Source organism: Erpetoichthys calabaricus, chromosome 3 (genome assembly GCF_900747795.2).
Source record: "Erpetoichthys calabaricus chromosome 3, fErpCal1.3, whole genome shotgun sequence".
Taxonomy (NCBI): Eukaryota; Metazoa; Chordata; class Cladistia; order Polypteriformes; family Polypteridae; genus Erpetoichthys; species Erpetoichthys calabaricus.
Genome location: NC_041396.2, coordinates 157,220,963 through 157,247,996, shown reverse-complemented (window position 1 = coordinate 157,247,996; position 27,034 = coordinate 157,220,963). Strand labels below are relative to the sequence as shown.

At 36.3% G+C, this 27,034-nt stretch overlaps 1 protein-coding gene across 1 annotated transcript in view; it reads right to left on the bottom strand.

The window, feature by feature from the left end:
- Positions 1-27,034, bottom strand: part of gareml (GRB2 associated, regulator of MAPK1-like) — a 238,860-nt gene that overhangs the window by 6,596 nt on the left and 205,230 nt on the right. The window contains exon 5 of the mRNA XM_028799163.2: positions 8,852-9,036. Coding sequence (XP_028654996.1) covers positions 8,852-9,036 — 185 coding nt within the window. The remainder of the gene's footprint in view (positions 1-8,851; positions 9,037-27,034) is intronic.

Sequence of the window (27,034 nt, the reverse complement as noted above, 5' to 3'; positions counted from 1 at the left end):
CCATCTCACACCATGAACTGAAAAGGACAACACAATGAAGAGCACAGCTCAGCAGCCATATTGAGACAGGCATGCGGCCTGTTCTGAAGAAAGCAGACCACAAATGATGCCTTAACTATAGACATTTTAAGTAACTAACAAGTCTATGTGCCGCCTGAACTACACATCACCATTTATCAGGTTGTATGGTTGCCAATATTCAAATGTACTTTGCATATTGTTATTATTTATGGGGGTGGGGAGAAGTTATATACTATAATACCTTATAAACAGTGGTAAGTCTTGGAGATTAGAGGCATTCTGAGAAAGGCTACATATTAATAATACAAAAGGAGAAAGTAGAGCAATATATTACTCTACCAAGACAAAACACTTCCACAGAAGGTTTCCATTGAAGACGTAGGGCTCTGTAGTCAAAAGCAAAATCTGGAATAAATTGGTTTGGGGCTTGTACAGAACTTCTTGTTTTTTCTTCTATCACTGTAACATTATCAGTTGGAAGAAATGCTTCCAGAAAAATAGCCTTAAATGTACTTCAAGTCTGAATCTAATGACATACAGTACTCCACCAACATTGTGCAGGTCCTGACAACACAGCAGAGTCGTAATCAACTCTGTCTCAGCCCTTAGTCTAATGGACATAAAAGTCTCACAATTGTCAATAAAAGCATGAACATCCCCAGTTTATCTTGAGTTTCCAAACTTCAGAAATTCAACTCATACAGGTAGAGGGTCAGCAAAAGCAAAAGGGTTGCCATAACCAAACAAAGTCCTAAAGTTAGGAGTACTCTGAGTATGAGGTAGCATAGGTAGTAAGAATAGGAAGAATAGGTAAGAAGAAAGGTACATACAAACACTTTCTTTTTTGTATTTTCTCTTTCGGCATTTGTATTCACATGGATTTCTTCCAGGTTTCAAACCACAATTACGATTGGCAATAAAAAAACAGTTCGGACCTGAGGGTGTTTTGTAATCCACTGAGGAATGATCAAGGTTATAAAAGGAAAGTTGTGGCATTTGAAAAACTGGCATTTGAAAAAACGGTCAATGTACTATATACTCAATTGTGAAACTCTGTCTCTTACTGTTTTTTGTGGCAGTGTAAGTTCAGGTTTAAGCCAGTACTATGAACAAACAATATGTTCCTAATAAGGTAATAAAGAAGCAATAGAAAAAAGCAATTAAATACATTTAAAGAAAACATAAATCAGAGGGAACTTTAAACTGAATGTTTGTTTACCATGACCACTGAAGGCATACATAGAGTTACATAACAGCTTGATTATAGTATGTAATGGTGGTACACCAATAATGTGTTACAAATCTAAGTAAATGAATGGTTCTTCCTGGAAACTTCATTTGGATTGGTCCCCTATAGCATCACTCTGAAGAACCACTTTGGCACCTTTATTTTCAAGAGTGTACATATGTTATGTATACATTATTATTATGATTATTTTATATTTGCCTGAAATATTCTAAATAAAATATAAAAATAACTGAAAAGATGCAAACATCTCTGAATGGCAATATATATTTGATAAAACATAAGTCATGCGTTATAATTATAATACAAATCACAGAATTGCATGATGCAGAATTAAATGACTTATGGTAATTCTTTTATTGTATCATTCCATTACTGATTTACAAAATACTCCATGTTAAAAAATAATGAAATTTCAGTATTAACAGGGGACTATTCACTAAAGATCGACTTTGTCTTCTGCAGTGTCTTTGTCTCATTCGTCTTTATTTATATTATTCTTCTGCTGTGTTCAAAACCAACAATGGAAAAAAGAAAATGATGAACTAATTGTTTTCTCAGTAGTACTAGGGTGTTGTACCGTGTTAGCCATTATGAATGTAGTGAGAAGTCAAGCAAAATGACACCTTTTATTGGCTAACTAAAAAGATTACAATATGCAAGCTTTTGAGGCAACTCAGGCCCATTCTTCAGGCAAGATATAATACAGAAACTGGAGTTGCCTGTGTTTATATACACACTAGGACAGATACAACATTGGAAAACCTTTAAGTGAGACATCAAGGCTGTATTAGTCTGTCTATTGCATTTGCAATTTTATTCATATTTTACAGTTAACACCAATAATAAACGAAAAAATAATTAATCTCAAACACTGATACTTACAGTCCATCCAGAAAGTATTCACAGCGCATCACTTTTTCCACCTTTTATTATGTTACAGCCTTATTCCAAAATGGATTAAATTCATTTTTTTCCTCAGAATTCTACACACAACACCCCATAATGACAATGTGAAAAAAGTTTACTTGAGATTTTTGCAAATTTATTAAAAATAAAAAAAAAACTGAGAAATCACATGTACACAAGTATTCACAGCCTTTGCTCAATACTTTGTCAATGCACCTTTGGCAGCAATTACAGCCTCAAGTCTTGTTGAATATGATGCCACAAGCTTGGCACACCTATCCTTGGCCAGTTTTGCCCATTCCTCTTTGCAGCACCTCTCAAGCTCCATTAGGTTGGATGGGAAGTGTCGGTGCACAGCCATTTTAAGATCTCTCCAGAGATGTTCAATCAGATTCAAGTCTGTGCTCTGGCTGGGCCACTCAAGGACATTCACAGAGTTGTCCTGAAGCCACTCTTTTGATATCTTGGCTGTGTGCTTAGGGTCGTTGTCCTGCTGAAAGATGAACCGTCACCCCAGTCTGAGGTCAAGAGCGCTCTGGAGCAGGTTTTCATCCAGGATGTCTCTGTACATTGCTGCAGTCATCTTTCCCTTTATCCTGACTAGTCTCCCAGTCCCTGCTGCTGAAAAACATCCCCACAACATGATGCTGCCACCACCATGCTTCACTGTACGGATGGTATTGGCCTGGTGATGAGTGGTGCCTGGTTTCCTCCAAATGTGATGCCTGGCATTCATACCAAAGAGTTCAATCTTTGTCTCATCAGACCAGAGAATTTTCTTTCTCATGGTCTGAGAGTCCTTCAGGTGCCTTTTGGCAAACTCCAGGCGGGCTGCCATGTGCCTTTTACTAAGGAGTGGCTTCCGTCTGGCCACTCTACCATACAGGCCTGATTGGTGGATTGCTGCAGAGATGGTTGTCCTTCTGGAAGATTCTCCTCTCTCCACAGAGGACCTCTGGAGCTCTGACAGAGTGACCATCGGGTTCTTGGTCACCTCCCTGACAAAGGCCCTTCTCCCCCGATCGCTCAGTTTAGATGGCCGGCCAGCTCTAGGAAGAGTCCTGGTGGTTTCGAACTTCTTCCACTTACGGATGATGGAGGCCACTGTGCTCATTGGGACCTTCAAAGCAGCAGAACTTTTTCTGTAACCTTCCCCAGATATGTGCCTCGAGACAATCCTGTCTCGGAGGTCTACAGACAATTCCTTTGACTTCATGCTTGGTTTGTGCTCTGACATGAACTGTCAACTGTGGGACCTTATATAGACAGGTGTGTGTCTTTCCAAATCATGTCCAATTAAATGAATTTACCACAGGTGGACTCCAATTAAGCTGCAGAAACATCTCAAGGATGATCAGGGGAAACAGGATGCACCTGAGCTCAATTTTGAGCTTCATGGCAAAGGCTGTGAATACTTATGTACATGTGCTTTCTCAATTTTTTTACTTTTAATTAATTTGCAAAAACCTCAAGTAAACTTTTTTCAACGTTGTCATTATGGGGTGTTGTGTGTAGAATTCTGAGGAAAAAAATGAATTTAATCCATTTTGGAATAAGGCTGTAACATAACAAAATGTGGAAAAAGTGATGCGCTGTGAATACTTTCCGGATGCACTGTATGTCATCAAGCAAGGAACACCACCTGGCCTGCTTCTGCCCTATTCGTGGTCTTTGGTACACATATTTTGAGCTCCATCACTACTTCTCTTTTCTATGTGTGGATTAGGGATTTCCCACTGACTTTGGTGTTCCAAGTGGCAACTTACAGTATCTTTTCTTCCAAGAAAACGCCCTGAATAAAATTCAGCATGTTTATATATGACCACAATGACAAAAGGAAATGTTGCAAAGTAGCTAACCATTTCTGTGGTCCTTGCGAAATTTGCTGTGAAATAAAATATAATTTACTTTAAAAACCCTTAGTGCTATTTTCTTGCAGAGTTAGGTGTCTTGCACCAACAGCAGAATTCTCATAGAATTTATGTATGTCAAAAATGTGGGGCACTGGGATGCCTCCCCCAAATATGTTAAAAAAATCTATTTAAATTAAATAGATAATGTGAAATAATCATGACAACTGGTCTTCATCTAGGTTTGAATCATTCAATGATGCCAAGAGAGGCAATGGCTGTGTTGAACTGGAGTAAGAATATCAACATATGGATAGATAGTTCTAAATTTCTTAAAACATGAAAAATTCTATCTCCAGGTTGCAACTCATATCAGTTTAAGCAAAACAGGAATTCAAGTAAAGGTCAAGCGAACAACAAAGAAGAAGAAGGTTCTAGGTGATGATTCAAGACGTTGACTATCATGTACCCTGTAAGACTTGACAGATGTCACTCACACAGGAACTCAAGAAGTATTGAAAAGTATTGTAACGATAAAGAATATAGTAGAAATGTGACTTTTATTTTTGGGTATGTAAACTGATTAATGTTCTCTACTAAAACACCTCATGTATTTTAGCCAATCAGAGTGATTGCAAGCTAGTGAACAAATTAGAGTGAGCATTAAGACAGCACTGTTATGAAAATTCAGTTATGTATAAATATAGCTCTCTGTCTTTACTTTGTGACAATTCTAACACTGGCTGCAATGATGGAGTGTATCCCTCATCATGATGAGAAATAAAAGATGCAAAGGACAAGCTTCCTTCTGCCTGGTTTTTCGGTTTGATTATTAATAGATATATATTTAAGGTAATTATTTCTACCACAGTTAATAACCAGTTCATGTGTTTACATGGTGCAGTAACCAGAGTGTGCCTTGTAAAGATCTTTCTTCTACTTTTAAAGATTCACTCTACAGTATGTTGATTATTAAACTTGAAACATTCTTGTACTTCATTTATTTTCATTCTTCAGCACTGATCCAAGCCAAATCCCTTTTCACTTTAATTACCTTTGTTTGGAGGGGTCATTATTTGTCAGCTGATCTGTATTATTATTAGTCAGCAAGTTTAGGTATGAGATTCTCCAAATGTCGCTAAATTTAAGAAATTATGTTTTTTTGATTCCTTATACACTGGCAAGAAAAAGTATGTGAATCCTTTGGAAATAACTGCATTTATGTATAAGTTTGTCTTAAATTATGATCTAATCTTTATCCATTTTACAATAACAAGCAAACACAATCAATTTTAACTAATAATGTATAAATCACTGCATTGATCTTGTACATATTTATTAAATTATTCAAACATTCACAGAGTAGACTGGAAAAAGTATGAACTCTAGGCTAACAGCTTCAACAAAACCTAGGCGGAATTAGCAAAGCTGGAGTCCAATCAACGAAACATCATAGGAGGTGTGGTTTAGAACTACTCTGACTATGAAAAAGACTCTGGCATTTTGAGTTTGATATTAATAACAAACATCTGTTAATGTGAAGCATGCCTCACAAAAAATGAAATCTCAGATGATCTATGATAGTAAAATTGATTTGCATAAACTTGGAAAGGGTTACAAAATAATTTCAAAGAATATTGCTGTTCATTTTTATAATATCTTGTCTGTCAGTCATTTTCAAACCCACTTAGTCCTGAGTGCCAATCCATCACAGGGTGAACACACACAACCCAGCCAAATTTAGCATCACTCAGAGGAAACCCACATATATATACACAGGAACAACATGTAAACTCCAGACATGGAGTACCTGAGACATGAACCCTAGTTTCCTTACTGCAAGGCAGCAGCGCTACCACTGCGCCACCATGCCGCCCCATAATATCTTGCATAGATTTGAAATGTTTCATTAGCTCAAAATAAAAAGGTAAAGTGCAGAGTCACAACACTGCTGTTCATACTACTAATGTGATCTATTTGTCTTCCAAGTAAATATGTTTTGTCTAAACATCAAGATACTGAATTTCCTATGAAGCAAGTTAACTCTGAAGAAACATTTCCTGCCAGGAGTGGACTGGAGACCGGATTCAGTCCTAATTTTGAATTACTACACTTACTTTTTGTTAAACTTGAAGCCAATTAGTTTTTAAGTGAGTGATTTATCAGCTTTGAATGGTATCATTGAGTAAATATTCAGATCCCATGATAAATGCAAAGGGAATGCATTTCCCTTGCAGTTTCATTTGCAGTAAAAGTCTTTTGTTTTACAGGCCAAAATTCTATTCAGTAAAACGTCATCATTTATACTCTTACGTAAGTGGAATAAATTAATTATCCTTTTTGAAAAGCAACTGCATGCCTTTTAATTAGTTTGGCCTGAAAATCTATGTACTGCAATATGAATTAAAAAGGATAAGCATACAGTAGATGCACTAATTAGCTGTTTCCAAGCAATGATCAGAGAAAAATAATAAAAAAATAGCTAATGCATTATACCAAGTTTTATGATTCAGGCAAAACAATACACTGTATTGGTGAAGAAGTAAATGTCATCTTACACAACATTATTCTCAATATTTCTGAGATTAAAATAAAGTAAAAGGTGGTATAGCTAAATGAAATCCTTAACAGTAAACATCTAAACTTAGTAGTTTAAAAAATAAGCTTACATTTAGTTATATTCTGTTAGGAGGTATATATGTAAGTCCCATCCATACTTGAAAACAAATGGCTAAATTAGTGCAAATGATTCTAAAATAAGGTTTTATGAAAAAAAAAAAACTACAATTGAGTGACAAACTTTGCCATATGGTAGGCGTTGTAGAACTAAGGAGGCAGAGGAAGAATATAGTCATGTTTATCAGCATGTGACATCAGAGGGGCCACTTCTCCCATATACTGTAAATGGAGGCATCGTTAAAAATGTCAGCTAGTCTAGTTTTTATTGAGAAGCCTCACTTTGTCTTTCAGAAGTTATTTTTTAACTTCTGCTTCTTGTAGCAGTTTTTCATTTATCTTTCAGCAAACGTTTATACTTTGAACACTTTTTTTGCCACTGTGAGTACTGCATTTACATTTTGTGTTTGTGTTTTATGTCTAATGTTTAATTTGCTCTTTAGGAGCTAGTTTGGTTAGGTAGATATTAAAATTGTCCATGTAGGTAAATGTAGGTGAAGTTTGACCACAAAGTCATAAAGACATCATAATTATCTACTCTGTTAATTGTGAGGCTGTTAATAAAGCCTATTAGAGTAAAACATTGCATGATATACTGTACTTTTTCAGGTTCCTGGCAACTGTTAAAATCTTAGTGACACCGGTAGATTTGCTAAAACCCTAGTGACTCCGTGTTATGTTGTGATTCCATTAAAAAATATATACATATACTGTATAGATTTATTTTATGTGCCAGGTAAATATTGTCAATTGCAGTCTGTGTAGTAAATAAATATTCTTTTCAGAGGACCTCTCCATTCTCTTTCAGGCTGGGGCAGATGTTGAGTTTTTAAGTGTAAATTTAGTTAGAGTTCGATTTTTTTTTTCAGAAAGCCCCTTAATAACTGAAAAGTACAGTGATATGAACATTAGAAGCTTATATTAGCATTAGAGCAGTATTTCACAAACTATTTGGTGTTACAACCCTCTTTTTCCCATGTAAGTGTCTCTGCGACCCAACAATAGAGTGTGATTGTCAGAGTGGGGAGTATTAGGTGTGTTCTGGCGTGTGACATGTGACCAACCTACCCTGACCCTCTGCGCGAAAACAATAGCAACTCATGACCATCGGTGGCAGCCAATGACCCAAAAGTGGGTGAGAAACACTGCATTAGTGTAATGGTGACACCTTTATGGATTCCACTCCATTTCTGTTCATTTGCTTTCTTCTGACCATGCTCTCTATGTGCCTTCTGCCTTTAAGCCCAACTTCCTATCTGATTAGCAACAGCAGTACATTCCTTTGATGTCAGTCTCATGATTAGGTATGACTGTGAAATTAAGGCAGGGCTTGCCCTTCAGTCAGCACCATAACACTACACTACCTGAGTACATTTTGAAGCTTTATTTAATTTTATTTATTTGGCCAACACCTTTATCCAAAGTGACTTACAACATTTGAGATACAATTGGTTACATCTCTTTTCTTTTCACAGGTGGGAGAAGTGACTTGCTCAGGGTCATACAGTGTCAGAGTTAATGTCAGATCCCTTAAGAAACTCGATATGTTTGATAAAAGTGACAAAATATTTGTGAAGTGATTTATTGCTTCAAACTGCCTTTTAATAGAAACTTGATTCTTCTCACTAACTGCTTCATTTCTAGCCTAATTGATTCTTCAGCTTAACTACTGCATTAGCCAACATCAATTAGGAATAAGAATATAGTGGATGAAGTACACTTGCAGGTTTCAGCATAAGAAAAATACTAACAGAAACAGAATCCATATGCAGTTAACTAAAATGCTATAATTAATGCATTGCTTCATTGCTTCAAATTAAGTAAAGCTAATAAATATGTAAGTGTAATACAAAGAAGAACTGAATGTTATGCATTAACACTGGTGAAACAATGAATTCATTCAGAGATTCACAAAAGCACATATTTCTTCCTCATATCTAATTATTCTATTGGGTCCTGCAAAAGAAGTAGAAGCCTATCTTGGTACAACATATGCAATTAATTTATTTCCTGAAAATTAATATTTAAACAAACAATCTCAACCATATTTCTATTTCTTATACAGCTAGATATTTATAAGGAGATCAGCAGAAAAGGAATACAAAAAAGTAACCTTTACATCCTCAGGTCTTGGAGGAGTACTACTTACATGTCATGAAGCCCAGAAGAATAGTATGATAAACTTGGGTTTGGAGAGTGTGCAGGCTGGATCTGTGTTTGTTGAAACTGTGCTTTGGGAAATCGAGGAGGAACTGGTGGACTGGGAACAGACATTGATTTGCTGCCTCTTGGAGGAACTGGGGGTGCATTTAAAAATCTGCATTCTTCTTTCACCTAAACAATATAAATAAAAAACACAAAAAGCTAAAATTAATCATATGCAGGTGTAGATTTAACAGTTAACATACTGTACACTGTACCCTGTGACGATGAAGGACCTGAAAAAATCATCTTGCTGTATTTCATCAGTTTCGTGATAGATTAGGCCATGTGTTATGGCGTAAGAACTTAATAACACACTTTTCCCTTTAGAGGTGTGTCTGTGTGTGAGATGCTTACTTCATATTCATGCATATATATTTGTTATATATGGCTAGCACTTGCATATTCAAATAAAAATTCCACTGTGCTTGGTGCTCATGGCAGTAATGGCTCTCTACATCTCAAACTTTGCAAAGGCATTCAATTGGTTATTCAGTCTTTTCCTCACTGGTTGACACTACATACAGTACATCTTTCTACCACAAACCTGTTCCATGTTCTTTATTCTTACAGTTTTCATATTTACTGAATGAGGGATAAGCAGTATTGTTCTGTGGGTTCTCAAAAGAAGAAATGAGAAGCAGAATACCTGAGGGCGTCCTGACATGTTCATTACATCCAGTTAGCACAAATCACACTTCATATCATGTATTGATATGTCACTATTTCCTAGGTTCCAAGAGGTGACAATAGAAAGTATTGCTTACTTTTCAACTAGACCAATAATTTACTGTATGAGAATAAATTGTGCTGACACTAAGTGCATGACTAGGAAAGAAGCTGTGTTTATAAAGAATGTAATACTTTTGACTGAATAAGATTTTATGGGGAACAGTGTGGGATCTTCAGCTCATTAAAGTTTTTTCTTTATAAGCAGCAGTTACCAAATAAGTTGAGAGTATTTTCACCAGTTCTAGTTAAGTATTTACTGTAAATGTTTTCATATAACAAAACATGTGAACTTCTCCTTTAGTTTTTTAGAATTTCAAACACTTAAAAAAACACCTTTTCCTATAAACTCAACTCAGTGAACTGAATCCAGCTTCTGGAATGGTGTAATCAGAGTTTCATTCCCAGGGCTCAGTAATGCACTACAAAGATTTGATTTGTTTGATGTTGTGTATTGTGACAAATTGTGTGTTCACTTCAGATTCACAGCACTATAGGACTGCCACATCTTCTGGTGCACCAGTGTTGATGTTGTTGCTGCTGGTTATGGTGTGAATGGAGTCCACTACAATAGACAGAATTTACAGGCAGGACTAGGTGAAGGAAAGTAAAGACATGATAGCTGACTTTGTTTAGTAGTGAAAACTGAATCATCTCAGTGTTAGCAAAATGAAAGGAAACATGGGAGCGAATTTTCCCTGATTCTAGCCTCCATGCAGGGAGTAAAACATGAGATGGTGTGGGTATAAAAGTATCCAAGGTTGCAACTAGACAAAATTATGGGTTGCAAACATAAATTCATACAAAAAAGAGGATCATAGATCACTTGAATTGCTCTGGAGCAATTCTTTTATTCTTTTATTGCTCTTTTATTGCTCTTTATTCTTTTATTGCTCTGGAGCAATTCTTTTAGAATGAAGTATTCTTCTGTATATTTTCTATCATTCTGTGGTGGTATGTGTGCTCTTACAATTATACAGTAGGTATCAAAACACTTATTCGTGAGGGCCAGCTCAATTCTGGAGACTTTTCTAGAATTTGTGGAGGTACTAATAGAGACATGGATGTTGGCTAAACGGCTGGCTGTCATGTATATTGCCTTCCACAAATATTATGTATATTATGTAATATATTCCATAATTCCATAACTTTATACAAATATTCCATATTTTTTTTCAGTTTCAGCAGTCCATTTACATTTTACAGTGCACACACTATCTATGAACTTTAGTACATACTAAAAACGTCAGCATACCAAACTTCATCTCAGGTGTAGTCTTAAAAATTAAGAGATCCTCACGAATTAAAAAAATACTGTACCATGATAAAGTATTTACCCTCAACTTGTTTTCTATATTAGTATGTATGTATTTCACAGTAATATGAATCTAATGTTTGATTAAAAGTAACCCTGAGTTCTCAAAAACACAAAATGTTGAAACCTAATTCATTTATTAATTAAACAAAGACAGTGACTGATTTGGCCTGGATGTCAGGCTGAAATGCCTGAGACAAACTCTCCTGAAGCATTACTTTCTTCTTCTTTTAATCTTAATATCATGCCCTTAAATACTATAAAGGAAGCTTTCTATGGTACAAACCATATAATGCCTCCTAAACAAATGCCAGATTAGATTCAGCAGCATAATCAGAGGCAGACCCTGAAGGAATAGATGTAGTTCTCGATGACTGAGATGTTACAGCACTAGAAGAGACAACTCCAACACATGTAAGAATCAGCTTTAGCCATGGTGCATGCTTATTTGAGTCTACTACTTCACTGCCGTATTCCACACAATCCAAGATTTTCCTGTCATCCTCATCCTCAATGTTGACAGTTCTGAAAGAAGACTGGGGAGCGTGTGCAGTTTAAAGAATAAGTTACATGAGATCTGAGAAACAAGAATGATCTAAGCAATCATTTGGAGTGTAGAAGGTACACCATTAATACAACAAGAAACATATTAACATATAGTACGGAAAAACGTAGAGCAAACTTATGCTGCTGCATTAAAACATGTCAATTGAGCTATGAAAAATACTGTAAACATACACATTTTGAAAACAGAGCTAATAGAAATAACCTGAGTGAATGGAAGATGGAAATCTCACTCAGTTTGTGTAGAGGTTCGTCACATAAAATCCTTGAAGATGCTATTAAGAGAAAAGTAGAATTTGGAATAGTACATTGCCTCCCAGCCAATGAGACTAGAGAGCTTTCATTTATAAACTTCTAGGAATTCTGGTAAAAGAGATTATTCTTCTTTGTGCCAGGGGTGAATGCACAATCGTCTATAAAGGCAACTGGGCCAGTAGTCTTCCTGATTTCAATGGTAAGTTTGCAGAAAAAAGAGCATTTCATAATGACAGTAAGCATCAAATATATATTTTAGGAATACACTGTGGCCTTGTATCCAACTAGAATGAAGGTGATGATTAGAGATCATGCATAAATATTGTATACGGTAGACATAAAGAATGCTGAGAAGACCTTGAAAATGCATCTCACATACTGGGAAAAGTAATGACTATCCATAAAGAGACAAGCTCTGGACATGTTTGTCATAGCTGATATAGTCTGACTGTTATTATAAATGATAATGTATACAGTCATATGAAAAAGGTTGGGAACCCCTCTTTTATTTTTTTGTTTATCATTGGCTGAGGTTTCAAAGTAGCAACTTCCTTTTAATATATGACATGCCTTATGGAAACAGTAGTATTTCAGCGGTGACATTAAGTTTATTGGATTAACAGAAAATATGAAATATGCATCATAACCAAATTAGACAGGTGCATAAATTTGGGCACCCCAACAGAGATATTACATCAATACTTAGTTGAGCCGCCTTTTTCAAATATAACAACCTCTAGACACCTCCTATAGCCATTGTTGAGCATCTGGATTCTGGATGGAGGTATTTTTGACCATTCTTCCATACAAAATCTCTCCAGTTCAGTTAAATTTGATGGCTGCCGAGCATGGACAGCAAGCTTCAAATCATCCCATAGATTTTCGAGGATATTCAAGTCAGGGGACTGTGACGGCCATTCCAGAACACTCTGCTTCTCCCTCTGCATGAATGCCTTTGTAGATTTCGAACTGTGTTTTGGGTCATTGTCTTGTTGGAATATCCAACCCCTGCGTAACTTCAACTTTGTGACTGATGTGTGAACATTATCCTGAAGAATTTGTTGATATTGGGTTGAATTCATCCGACCTTCGACTTTAACAAGGGCCCCAGCCCCTGAACTAGCCACACATGCCCCAGAGCATGATGGAACCTCCACCAAATTTGACAGTAGGTAGCAGGTGTTTTTCTTGGAATGTGATGTTCTTCTTCTGCCATGCAAAGCGCTTTTTGTTATGACCACATAACTCAATTTTTGTCTCATCAGTCCAAAGCATTTTGTTCCAAAATGAATCTGGCTTGTCTAAATGAGCATTTGCATACAACAAGTGATTCTGTTTGTGGCGTGAGTGCAGAAAGGGCTTCTGTCTCATCACCCTGGCATACAGATGCTCTTTGTGCAAATTGCTCTGAATTGTAGAACGATGTACAGATACACTATCTGCAGCAAGATGTTCTTGCAGGTCTTTGGAGGTGATCTGTGGGTTGTCTGTAACTATTCTCACAATCCTGGGCATATGTTGCTCCTGTATTTTTCTTGGCCTGCCAGACCTGGGTTTAACAGCAACTGTGCCTGTGGCCTTCCATTTCCTGATTACATTCCTTAAAGTTCAAACTGACAGTTTAAACCTCTGAGAGAGCTTTCAGTAGCCTTCCCCTAAACCATGATACTGAACAATCTTTGCTTTCAGATCTTTTGAGAGTTGCTTTGAGGATCCCATGTTGTCACTCTTCAGAGGAGAGCCAAAGGGAAGCACAACTTGCAATTGACCACCTTAAATGAGAACCTTTTCTCATGATTAGACAAACCTGTCTATGAAGTTCAAGGCCTAACGAGCTAATCCAGCCAATTTGGTGTTGCAAGTAATCAGTATTGAGCAGTTACATGCATTCAAATCAGCAAAATTACAAGGGGACCCAAATTTTTGCACAGCCAGTTATTCACATTTGATTTAATTTCATACAACTAAATACTGCTACACTAAAAATCTTTGTTCGGAAAACACCCCAGTACTCAGATGTTCCTAGGAAATGAAAGACATACCACTGTTATCTTTTTTGTTGAAAGTAGGGTAAATTATTATGCAGGCTGAGAGGGGCTCCCAAACTTTTTTATATGACTGTAATTATTATTATACAGTCTTTTTTCACTGAGTTGACATGATTTTAGTTACCATTAGAAACTTTATTAAGTATTGATATTACAGACAGATATTACACAGTTCTTTTCTCTGTACAGCATAATTATAAAATTTTACCATTGTCATCTTATAGTACTAGCGATATTAAACAAACTACTCCATATTTTGAATTTCTCACTAGTAAAATATTCATTATTAGTACTAATAATCTCACTAACATCTCCTATGTATTTATATAATCTCATGGAAAATAGACCAGAAAAAATGGAAACCTTAGAATCCAAGGATGAAAGGTTTTTTGTGTATTAGTGAATTGCCGTGGACTCACACCATGAAGCATCTCAGTCTGAAGATTTGCACTGTGCTGTACTGCTGGCGGCCAGCTGTGACCCTTCAGCAATCTCCTTGTAGCATGAACTTAAGAAGTAACTCCATTAGCCATAGCACACAGAGAGTTTTTCTGAACACTGTGAGTATACACTTCCTGATGGTATCAACTGATTTCGCCCCCTGTCAGCCCCCATGTTTAGTCACAACACTCCATCAGTCTAAAGTGCAATTGTTATCCTCGTCGACAAGTCAACTGCCGTGGACTCACATCACTTCATCAAGTCCATGGCAATTCATTTATTTAGACTGCAAATCACATCTTATGTTATACTTTAAAATGTCAAGTAGATGGTGTGCGGTCAATTGCCTTAGGTATCTATAACTGTGATTGTGTCTAACTTAGTCTTTGACTTTTTAATAAAACCAGTTCGTGATGTGAACTAGTATGCAACTTTTCTTAGTGTACTGGTGAGTACTAGCACCTTTTCATGAATCACACCATTTTCACAAATCTTCACCCTCCTAAACCACCCAAAACCGCCCATGGTTTTTAATCAACTGTCAAAGTTTCACTGTACTGGTACCTTTTCTTAGCATACTGGTGTCTTTTTGTGAGTCTTTGTGGAGGACACCCCACTCATCCAACTCTTTGACTGAATTTCAACGTACAGCCATAAAAAGAGTACCATCAGTTATTTGGTTAATTTTCAAGCACTGGTTATAACTAACTGTAGATCCTCCAGAGGTTTATTTTTTCTATGGATGGTGCTGACAAGAGTTTTTGTTTTCCTCTTCTTTATTGTCAACCAACCCTATCATTGGACGTAGGATCATTTTTGTGTTAATCCAATTGAAGCCGCTTTGTTTACTGTGTGTTAAAGCTAACCTTAATTTTTATATGTGTTTTTTGTGTATTTTGTAACTGATAAATTTTGTAATTCTGTTACCTGTAAACTTGTTGTAGCGCTCTGAGTCTGCATTCAGTGAAGAATGCCATACAAAAATTGACTTTACCTCAGGACTACTCCCACCTCCTCTACTGCTCCTCTGCCAACATCTACATTGTCTACCTGCCTGGAGGAGATAGAGGCATGGATGAGGCTCAATTTTCTTCAGTTGAACAGATCCAAAACAGAAGCCATCTTAGTTGGTACATCACATCATCTTCGCTCTTCTACCATCACCAGTATTACTTTCTCTGGCCAAAATATTCCTCTTTCCACATCTGTTACTAATTTGGGTGTTAGAATGGACTCCCAACTTACTTTTGACACCCACATCTTTTTACCATCTCAAGAACATCGCCAAACTCCGCCCATTACTCACCCTGGCAGATGCAGAGAAGCTCGTCCATGCCTTTGTCTCTTCCAGGCTGGATTACTGTAATGCACTCCTCATTGGGATTCCTGGCAAGAGTATCCAGAGACTCCAGTATATTCAGAACAGTGCTGCCAGGATCCTGATGAGGGTGCGAAAGTATGATCACATCACCCCAATCCTGAAAACCCTTCACTGGCTCCCTGTTTCATTCAGAATAGAGTACAAGGTCTCCCTTCTTACCCATCAGTGCATTTATGGACATGCCCCTCTTTATCTACAGGAACTCCTTACCCCCCATAACTCCTTACGTTCCCTCCGCTCTGTACTCTCTAACACTCTTCAAGTCCCCAGAACTAAGCTCAGCAGCATGGGTGACAGGGCGTTTTCATCGATGGCGCCGAGGCTGTGGAATGCCCTCCCTGATTACCTGAGAGCCCCACAGTCGACTGAGGCCTTTAAGCGAAACCTAAAAACTCATCTTTTTAAAAAGTCATTTTGTTAAAGTATTTTATAGACTCTTCTGTTCTTTTTTTATTTTATTATTCTATTTTTACTCTGTAGCACTTTGGGATTGCTAAAATATAAAGTGCAATATAAATAAAATTTATTATTATTATTATTATTATATTCTAGATATTTAGCTGTACCATGTTTCTTGTATATTAGGAAACTGTAAACTTAATATTACTTTCCTACTAGCTTTTTATTATTAAACTGTCAGAAAAAACCTGACTGTTTCTAGTACAAATTGCCATCATGTCAGAGGATTAAGTGTTGGATCATATTCTCATTTCTGGGGCAAAGCAGGGTAATGTGGCATGGAAAGGAGAGGAACTATTCTCAGTTTCTTTCTTTGATATCCCCTTAAATATTTTGAGATGCTACTGGTTAGGAAGCGTTTCAACAGGTAAATGCAAGTAAGACAAAACATGACTTTCTGAGGGGAAACTCAAAACCTAAAACAAAAAGGATAACAAATGGGCATATGAAAATGTGAAGTGTAAAACCCAAAGACTAAATAACTTATTATTTATTAAGACCAGAACACTTTATTAGTTGGAATGTAAAGGCTCTCAATTTGAAATTGGTAAGAAAAAAGTACTGTCATATATAGCCTTCTTGCTAAAAGAAAAGTAGCTAACATTAATAGGCTTTCCTCTTTATCGCTAGGAGATATTACTTTTTCTAGCTGTGTGCTTTCAAAAGTGTGCACCTCTAGATAACCTTACAGGTTAAAACATTAAGAAACAAAAACGATGAGAAACACTGCATTAGGGAATCTTGGAGTCACGACAATCCCTAATTCTTCTAACAGCTCTGTATGGGGTCAAACCCAAAGGGACACGACTATTTAATGGACAATCTGCTATAATGATTTACACGACATTGCTAGCCTTATACTTCAACAACAGGAAAAATCCTAATCCAATTACATTAACACTATAGGAAAAAAGACTGCCAATTAAATAAAAATATAAAAAACTAAATTAATTTAAAAAATCATTTGAGAAGCAATTCAGATGTTCTGCAGAATCTGATCTCTGTAAGTGTTCTAAATTAATTACAAATATTTAATACAAAATAATTGATCTTGTAAGTATTCACCCATTTCAAGTCAGTGACCTTTGGCAGCCATGAAAGCCTTGAGTCTGTGTGGACAGCTCTACCAGCTTTTTTAATACTGCAATTTTTCCCCATTCTTCTTTGCAATACTGAACAAGCTCTGTCATGATGCATGGGGACTGACAGAATGAACTGACTTTTTCAAAGCTTTTTTAATGTCCGGGAGTGGTCTGACTCGATACTCCACAGTAATTCTCTGCATTCAGTTTGTCCACTACCTTCACATGCCTTCCAGGACCCGTTGCAGAGAAATATCCCCACAGCCAGATACTACCACCACCATGCCCTATGGTGGGAATGACGTGTTTTGATAATGTGCAGTGTTTGGCTTACTCCAAACATGTCGATTATGTTTCATGGACAAAATGATTAATTTTGGTCTCATCAGATCATACAACCTTCTTCCAGCTGACTTGAGAGTCTCCCAGGTGACTTATGACAGACCCTAACTGAGATTTCATATGCTTTCCCTTTCCCACTCACCCATAAAGCTGTAACTGGTCAAGCACCCAGTAAACAGTTGTATGCACTGTCTCTCCAATCTGAGTCACTGTAGCTTTTAACTCCTTCAGAGTTCTCAGAGGTTTCTTGGTGGTCACCCTCACTAGTCTTCTTCTTGCACAATTATTTAGTTTTTGTGGATGGCCTGCTCTAGGCAGATTTGCAGCTCTGCCATAATCTTTCCATTTCCTAATGGCTGATTTAACTGGACTCCAGGGGATATTCAGTGACCTGGATATTTTCTTGTCTCTACCTCCTGACTTGTGCTTTTCAATCTCCTTTTCACAGAGTTGCTTGGAATGTTCTTTTGTGTTCATTGTGTACATAGGATAGGCCACCATGCAGATTCACCACAAGGGACCTTTCACATAAGGTGCATTTACAATTAATTGACACCCCTTGACTACTGACCGGTGATTGCTATTTAACTGTGAATCAATGCTGCATAGCAATAAATTACAAAACTTCATAAGAATGAATTCTTTTTGTAACAGTTCATTCTCAATGTGAAAAACCAGTGACACCCTCGGACACAGTAACTGGTGATATCACCATTAGAAACAAGAAAAGCAACTAGACATCACTTATACTTATTGCTAAAGACATTTGTAGCACTAGTAGTGGAGATTTGTCCACTCAAACTCCCATTAAGAACTGCATCAACACAAGTATACATGTGTTTCTGTGTCTAAACTGCTTGTTTAGAAGTTTACAATAATATCTCCAAGAGGTTTATGTCTTGACTTTGATTAGGCCATTTCACAACTGTAAACTGATTTTTCTTTAGCCATTCAGATGTAGATTTGATTAACTGTTTTATAATTATTGTCTTGCTGCACTGCACAGCTACATCTCAGCTTCTGCTCAAGGACAACAATCCTATGAATCTTGACGAATCCTCTAACACAGAGTACAATTTATGGTCCTGAATTCATCCAGAATCCGATCATTCAAAATGTGCCCAAACTATAACACTACTAGATAGATAGATAGATAGATAGATAGATAGATAGATAGATAGATAGATAGATACTTCATTAATCCCAAGGGGAAATTCATTTATTGTATTAATTCTATTATTTAATCTATTGTATTTAATTCTATTATTGTGATAAATGGTTTTTACTGTGTAAAGCACTAAAGCACTATTAGCTCTCCTATAGATATAAGTCGATCCACACTGTTCTGCTAATGTTCTGCTTTTAGATCATCTATTCATAAAACAGTGCACCAAAACTCTTTTTGATCAGCAAGGTGCAGGAGACTAACTTGAGAAAAGTATTTTCAGTGAGCAAAAGTTGTTGGTTTGCTGTTCCACCATGGATGCAATTTTTATCCAGAGTGTTTCTGATCTTGAGGTCATTAACATTAAGCTTTGTTAAGGTGAGAATGTCCAGCAAAAATTTTTATTAGGGTTCTGTCTAACTTATCACACCTTTGAGACTACAACAATAAGTAAAAACTGAGTACTTTTCTAAACTTTTCCAGGTTAAACAATTTTGCAACCCTTTCCAGAGTCTCATCAGTGGTTTTCTTTAAGTTTTAATTCAACTTCACTCTAACTATAAAGGTAAAAGCTCAGATTATATAATAAAGGACTGGACTTAATCATGTTTGACTTTTAACAAAGTTAAATAGTAAATTTGTCTTTTTAAAATATTGGAAGAGAAAAAAGCATACATGATGGTACATGAATCAGTCTCTGAACAATCTTATATGATTTTCTTAAAGCCACCTATTTTCTGAGTTTGGGGTCTTGGCAAAATGTACCCTATACAGGCAGTACTGAGTATAAGGGTTAGGTTAGGTTGGGGTATATAAGAGCAAACCCTGGATGGGACAGCATTTTATTATAGGACACTAACATACACCCATCGAGCTAATCTTCAGGTACTGTAGGTAGAAGAACTGAGGAAAACCAGATTATACTGGAAAAACATAGAAGATGATCATAGAATGCAAGTATTTACTATCTAGGCTCAGACATCCTGAGTTGTGAGGCAGCAGTTATGGATTTTCTCTGGGTTCTCCACTTTTCCTCCCAGATCATATACAAATACAGAAAAATATAAATGGTAGCTGTTAATTGGCTTTGACAGAGCTGGGTACGGATGTGTGTGTAAGTATTGCTTGTGATAGACATGCACTGGAAGTGTAGTCAACGGCACAGGTAATACATTCTAGGATCTACCATGAATGCTGAAATCACAGATAGTAGTGAACCCTATACACAAGTCATTTTTTGCTTTCATACATACCTATGATGAAGTTTAATTGATAGATTATGCACAATTACTTACATTATATAATGATAAAATACATTATGCATTATATAGATGTGGTATTTCTCAAATGAACAAGATTGACTTTTTAGCTTAACCATCAAGGAAGATGGAGCAATGAAAAATATCTTACCCACACACACAGTTTAAACACATTTTTACATTTCTTTCTTTCAACATTCTTTATTGTTTTTACTGATGGAAAGCACTTTACGGCTTCTCTTAGGTTTTGAAGAACTGCCATGTACTTTGGATCTTTGGGGTCATTACTTTTACACAAACACTGTGATAAGCAGGTAACAAATATGGACAGTGAGAAGAGGCTTAAGGCTGGCTTTTACTGTAGTCAACAGATCAGTGTGTCAAAAATTATGTTAGATGCCCTTGCATACTGCTGGCACACTCTGGGTTTTCACTGCGAGCTGCTCACAGAATGTGGCGATCATTTATTAGTGGCATTTTCCATTTAATATTTTTGGGCCACATTAAACTGTGAATATTTGAAAGTGTGGAAAATGAGTCTGTGGATACAGGGATTCTACTGTATAGATGTATGAGTTTTGTTTACACCTTTCAGATTTCTTGGGCACTACTGTGCCACAGTGTTTGTCATTGCTGACTCAGCCAACTTTGCAGAGTTTGCATTTTATTTCACCAGATATCCTCTTTTCTGTATCATCAAAGTAAGCTTATTAGTTTACCTGGTGACTCTAAATTGACCCAACATAATGATATCATTATTATTATTTTTTTATAAAGTAAAATGTATTTTCTTTGAACTAAAAAGCTGGCACACTGTCTAGCTTTGGGGCATGCCTTGCTTTTGCTGCTGCTGAGATAGGCTCTGACCTCCATGACCATGGACTGCATTAATTGAGTTCACTAAATGGATGGACTGAAACCTCAACAACATAACCCTAGCAGAATGCAAAAATTAGCTCTGTAGCACAGGGTATTGTATTGTATTTACCCATTTTGCGAAAGCACTTGTACCATTACAGGGCCATGGGGAATTACAGTTTATTCATGAAGTGTCAGAAGCAAGGCAGAAATGCAGCCTGAACCCATCAGTTTATCGAACTGTACAAACACAAACATGGACCCCCATGGTCACTCATAAAGTGCTAATTTTCAGTCACCTAAATAACTAACCCACAGTATCCTTCAAAGTACGATAGGAAAATACTTTGAAATACTTAAGAGAACACCATGTGGTCTAGCTATTAATCAAAGCCTGGAGCTCTCAGGAATACGTGATATAGTAGACATGTTATAAAAACTAACACAAAAAATGCAACTAGTGAAGAAACATTGATTTTATATATTTTAAAAATGATAATAGCCATGGTATATGCAAATTAACTCTAATATTTTGACATTTTGTTCTTGGAAAAATTGGGGATGCTGACTTATGGGAATTGATCCACTCACTGCCTCGGACTCTGAATGCTTTTAAGAACATATTCTGCCTGTAGGACTTGGAAGAATTTTTAAATATTTATACATTTAAATGAATGGGTCTTCCTAGCAGTTGCTGAATGAAAAATAAGTGGCTAAGAACAGTTCAGGAGTTGTAGTTCACTCACAGCAAAGCTGAAATTACATTTCCGCTCCTCTGGAGAAACATTAAAGACGCATTTAAAGCACCGTGAATAATTTAGTGTGACTCTGCACATTGGCAATATGTTCGTAAATGTAGTGCTTGGCTGTTCCTATAGGCAACAGCTGGTTGATGATCAGATCTTATCAAATGTTTTAAAAATATGTTAATTAAGATCATGGTAAAGCTGTAGGCTCATTAATAAAGGTGTGCAGTATTCTATTATCTATGTTATAAGTGTAAAGGGTATTGATCAGTGTAGATGAGGGAATTGGCATAGCGTCCCGTGCTGCATGCAACCAATCATATGCATTTACTCTGACGTGGCTACTTTTGACTGGGAATGGCAGTTAAAACTCAGAGAGTAAAATAAGTGAAAATTTCATGCCCTTAAACGTAAGTGATGGTTCCAAAAACAAATTAGCATTAGTATTACTGTATTTTTGTATTTTAGTTTCAGAATAAAGGATATTGGTCAAATGAAATATTGCCTAAAGTTGCCAGAAAATTGTAGCTACAATTGGGGTAGGCTAAACAAGTTTGCTCTAACATGTTAACAGTTACATGAAGAATGTGTACTGATGCACCGTTTCTGCTTTCACTTTGGTAAGTTAGAGTCTCTGGCCAAATGAAAGTAATTCAAATATAAGGCTGGAAATCTGCTTGGGCCTCTTCTGAAATCTTTAATTGTGCCTACACCCTTCACCCAAGCCCAGTATTTGCATTTGTATTTGTCCCTCACTATTCTGTAAGTAAGTTTAATATCTACAGAGCACAAAGTGCACTTATCCACAAGCACATTTTAAAACCATGGTGTGCCAAAACTCACAGGGGAATTGGTGGGTGAAGTAGTTGGGGGCAGAATCTGTTATTTATTATTAATCCACAATCCTGTCATGTGGCAATGATTCAGAACAGACAAATAATCTAAAACACAATACTATATCGTATTCTATTCAGATAAGTTTTTTATTGTATAGCACTCTTACAGGTCTAAACCTAAATTGCTAAACCTTACAATATTAATATAAATGAACAATAGGCTATGTAAAGCATGCAGTAAAACAGGGTAATTTCATCTTGATTAGAAGAAAATTATTATAACAAAACAAAGTGCATTCCTAATGAAATATGGCCATTTGATAACGCAGGAGAAGAAAACAGAAAGTCTAGTCAATAGCATTCCTGTAGAAAATAAATGATTTGAATGCTTTGGTGTTTTTTATGAGTTTGAATATGTTGTATTTTCATTAGTAATTTCTTGCTCATTATTCATTATGCTTTGTCATTTTATGTTGTTTCTTTAAATGATTTTCTCAGTGTTTTGAATATTAAAACCAATCCCCAAACGCTAACTGGACCATACGTGGCCTGTTTAAGGCCTAAGAGGCCTTACACAGCCTTATGCTGAGCCATTGCCTCCTGCTCATGTTATGTTGACTCATTTTTGGAATCCCTAGTTTCTTAAGTGCTTTACTTTGATTCTTTTGGTTTTGAACTCTTCTCTCATTACTAGTCATGAGCAATTTGTGTGAGTTTAGCAAACTCATGAAAATGCAGATGAACTTTGTTGAACTCCACAATATGTATTGAAGTCAAAGGGGAAGGAGGAACTAAACTAGTTTCGACTGGAGTATAATAGTGCAATAGTCTTTTAAATGTCATTGAGGGCTACAGAAGTGTTTGACAACTATGCTGGACTGATTATTGTGGCCAAAAATATGATCTGCACTTTGAGACAGTAGTGCTAACCAATGCACCACCATGCCTCATTCAACAACGGATGCAGATAGAATGATGATTACAAACAAAATACAACAAATGAAAACAAACTAGCTATAAGTAAAAAAGAAAGTAAAAAAATGAGTAAAAATTATAAAAAGTAGTTTTAATCTCGGGGTGAACTTTGGTAGCGGGGTGGGACTGGCTTGTTCCATTGTTTGAATTTGAAGTCATAGCTGGAATATATTTTTTAGTTTCCTGTGTATCCGTGCAGGAGCTTTCTCAGTTTTTAATTTTATAAGAAGAAATGCCTTCTAATAGTAATAAATCTTTTGTCAATATTATTTTACTGAATCTCCTGTGTTTTCTGACAAGCATTGGGGGGGGGGGGGTTATGTTAGCGAACTGACTAGATTTAAGAAATGATTGGGAGAACAGATGATTACCAGAAAAGGGTCAAAACCAGGAGATCAAAGACATGAGCGTCAAAGCCAAAATGGGAGACAAAAATTGTGGTTTAAAAGTTCAGAGGAAAAAGCTCAGAAGTAGGAAAAACATACCAAAACATTTTAGAAAGAGTATGTGAAAAAGGGTTATGTATCCACAACTTGGTTAAAGAGGTTATTTCCTAGATGATGTTTTATCCCATTGTCATTACCTGAAGGTTGAGACCTCTGAAGACATGCTTCTAGCAGTGTGTGAAATGGTCCTGACAATGGGAACAAAACATAGCGGCAATTAAATGAAATACAAAATGGTGGATGAAACAGTCCAAAAAATTTGATAACTTTTTACAAGGTTGGAATTTCCAAAATTAAATGTCTTAATCATAATCATGAGCCTTGAAAACCTCTAAAATGGCCGCCTGATTTCAGAAACCCATGTTAAAAATGTATAAAAAATAAATACAAACCCAAACCTTAATAGGGGAGGGCTTTTTTCAGTATTGTTCTGACTGATAATTGCAGGACATGGCTAATTATGCAGGCAAACAGGAGCAAACAGATATCAGTATTATACATCTTGAGGCATCTTGATACATCTTGTGAATTTCCCTTTGCTGTGAATTTCCCTTTGGGATTAATAAAGTATCTATCTATCTATCTATCTATCTATCTATCTATCTATCTATCTATCTATCTATCTATCTATCTATCTATACTCATAATATTCTGATTATGGTCAACTAATGTACTCCTCAAATGAAAATACTGATTTTTTTTCCCCTGCATGCACGGTGTAATTGACTTATTGGGTCGTGACATCACACAAGTGTGAAGCAGATTGACAACAATTTTACAGTATACATTCATGAAAGTTTTGCAAAAGGCTGCTGTTATGCTGACCTCATAAAGCATCATGGGGAGCTGGGAAAAAAAATCTGCCTAAGCTGTTCACATAGCAAACTTCCAGGATAATATTTTGCAAACAAGGACTCCAGCAAATACAGCACATTTTCTGCAAAACATGATTTGTCAAATTGTGATGATCAGCTCTACTTAGTAGTTTGGGATATACAGTAGATATGGAAGAAGATGATCCACTGTGGCAACCCCTAACGGGAGCAGCCAAAAGAAGAAGAAGTCTTGATTTTGTTTACTCTTTGGTTTGTAGACAAACCCTTTCTGAGACCTTTTTCCTCTTGATTTTAAAAAATTTTTTTGTTAATAAAGTCGTCAATTATTAGGAATCATTGTTTTTGTTATTTTGAGCCATGCCTTGTCACAGTGTCCACCACTCTAACATGTGAGGTCAACCTATCTATTATGGGCAAGAAAGCTCATCAGAAGATGTTGTATTTGAAGAAGTCAAAGAACTCCTCTTGAATGTCACAGAAAGCAATTACAATTTTTTAGCAGTCCTTTACTGAAAAGGTTTTAACCATCTCCATCGTGTTTTGCTATAGTAATTTGTAGGTTAGGGAAAGATAATCTAGTTGTTATGATTTGTTTGTGTTTATTATTTGTTTCTGGGCTAAATAAATTTTTATCTGACTTCTGTTTAATCTTCTCTCAAATTGTGAATGTCAGGGAATCTTATGTAACGTATGGATGCTATGTTTTGTTTTGAAGGTTTTTCATTTTACTTAACATTATGTTACACAAATCCCTAAGTGGTCTTTTGTTCAGCTTCTGCTATGACATGATGACCTGTTGCTGGGTTGCATGCTAATGGAAGTTCTGTGTGATAATATCATCATAGCGTGCATATGAAGGTCAACATCACAGACAACACTTTGACCAAGATTGTGGATTTCACTTGTAAAGCCTCCTAGTGTGTTTTTATTGATTCTATTTGTAACAAATTCTTGACTTTTGATTGGTATTTTAGGCTTTGTAAAAGATTAGTTTTCAACACTTTTTTTTGACTTGAGCTTACCTTTTGATTTAACTTCTCCATTTTCTGGTCCCTAAAACTTTCATTAACTGACTTCTGGTGAGAACACTAGTACCTAGATGGAGCAGTATTCAATTCATTTTAAGTTACTGGTTGTCACCTCACTACTGTGCTGAAACTAACTGGTACAGAGGAAAAAGAATGAGGACTTGATTATGTACTGTATATAAACACATACAGATACAGAAGGTGAAAATTGTAATTTTGGGAAATGCAAAAACAGAGAAGTTACATGAAGAAATAGTTTGTGACTAAGAACCTCTGTACACTTTAGCAGATTGAAATGTAAAGCCATTAAGGCATGTTCTGAATTGCTGCACCACAATCTCTTTATGCCCTCCTCCCATTTGGTAAATTAATTTCAGATTTCATAAGCTATATAATGAATTAATTTATATTTGAATAATAGTCTGATGAATACACCTAAACGTTTTCAATTATTTGTTTATTTGTGGCCTGTTAGAGATTTCCTATATTCTTAAATTGCATCCAATCACAAATGGTATGTGTTATAATATGTTTTATTATTACTGTCACTGTTCTCTGTGCCCACTGTTATGGACTCATTCATACAGGCAGACCAAGTATGGTATACAGGGGCACAGCATCAGCATTTAGAATTGCCGAGCCAAGCACAGGACTAGAGAGCCAAAGACAACTGGAGAATTGAATAGTCAGCCTAAAGACAGACTAGTATATTTCTGTTTTCTGTCAGCACACCATCCTCTTTCCTTGTTGTGAGAATGAGAACTGTATGTAGGCATTGTGCTATTCCTGTATTTTTGAAGGTGGGGTTTGAGTCCTTTCATGTCCTTGTTTGGATCCATAGAAGGAGCCTGCACATGGAGCAACCAGAATATAAGGATGGACCTATGGCCAACACACTTTGAAGCTGCAGGGTGGAAGATTATGTCTTCCGTCCGGTGAAAATCCTTTCAGCGTGGCAACGAAAGATGGCAGACTGCGTAGGTCAAGACACCCACATGCTTGATAGAGTCTGTCATAAGCTTCCCGTCTGTAATACCGCATGAACCCGTCAGTAAAGAGCTAAATTATCCTTTATACTTCTCGTGTAATCTTGTAACCGTCATATTGCATGCCGGGGGGGATAATACCTTTTTTATTTATAATTATTTAAATTCAGGTTAATTAAAACGCCGCAATTAAAAAGAACACATTTTCAGAGAGCTAATGCCTCTTAAGGAAACAGTATGGCATTAAGGTATTTACTTTATCTGTTGTAATGTAATGTTATTTTTTGTATTTAGTCACTAGATAACTGTTTAAACTGGACAAAAATAAACATTTGGTAAATGGAGAAGAATGCTTATACACACTGCCTTATGCTTTCTT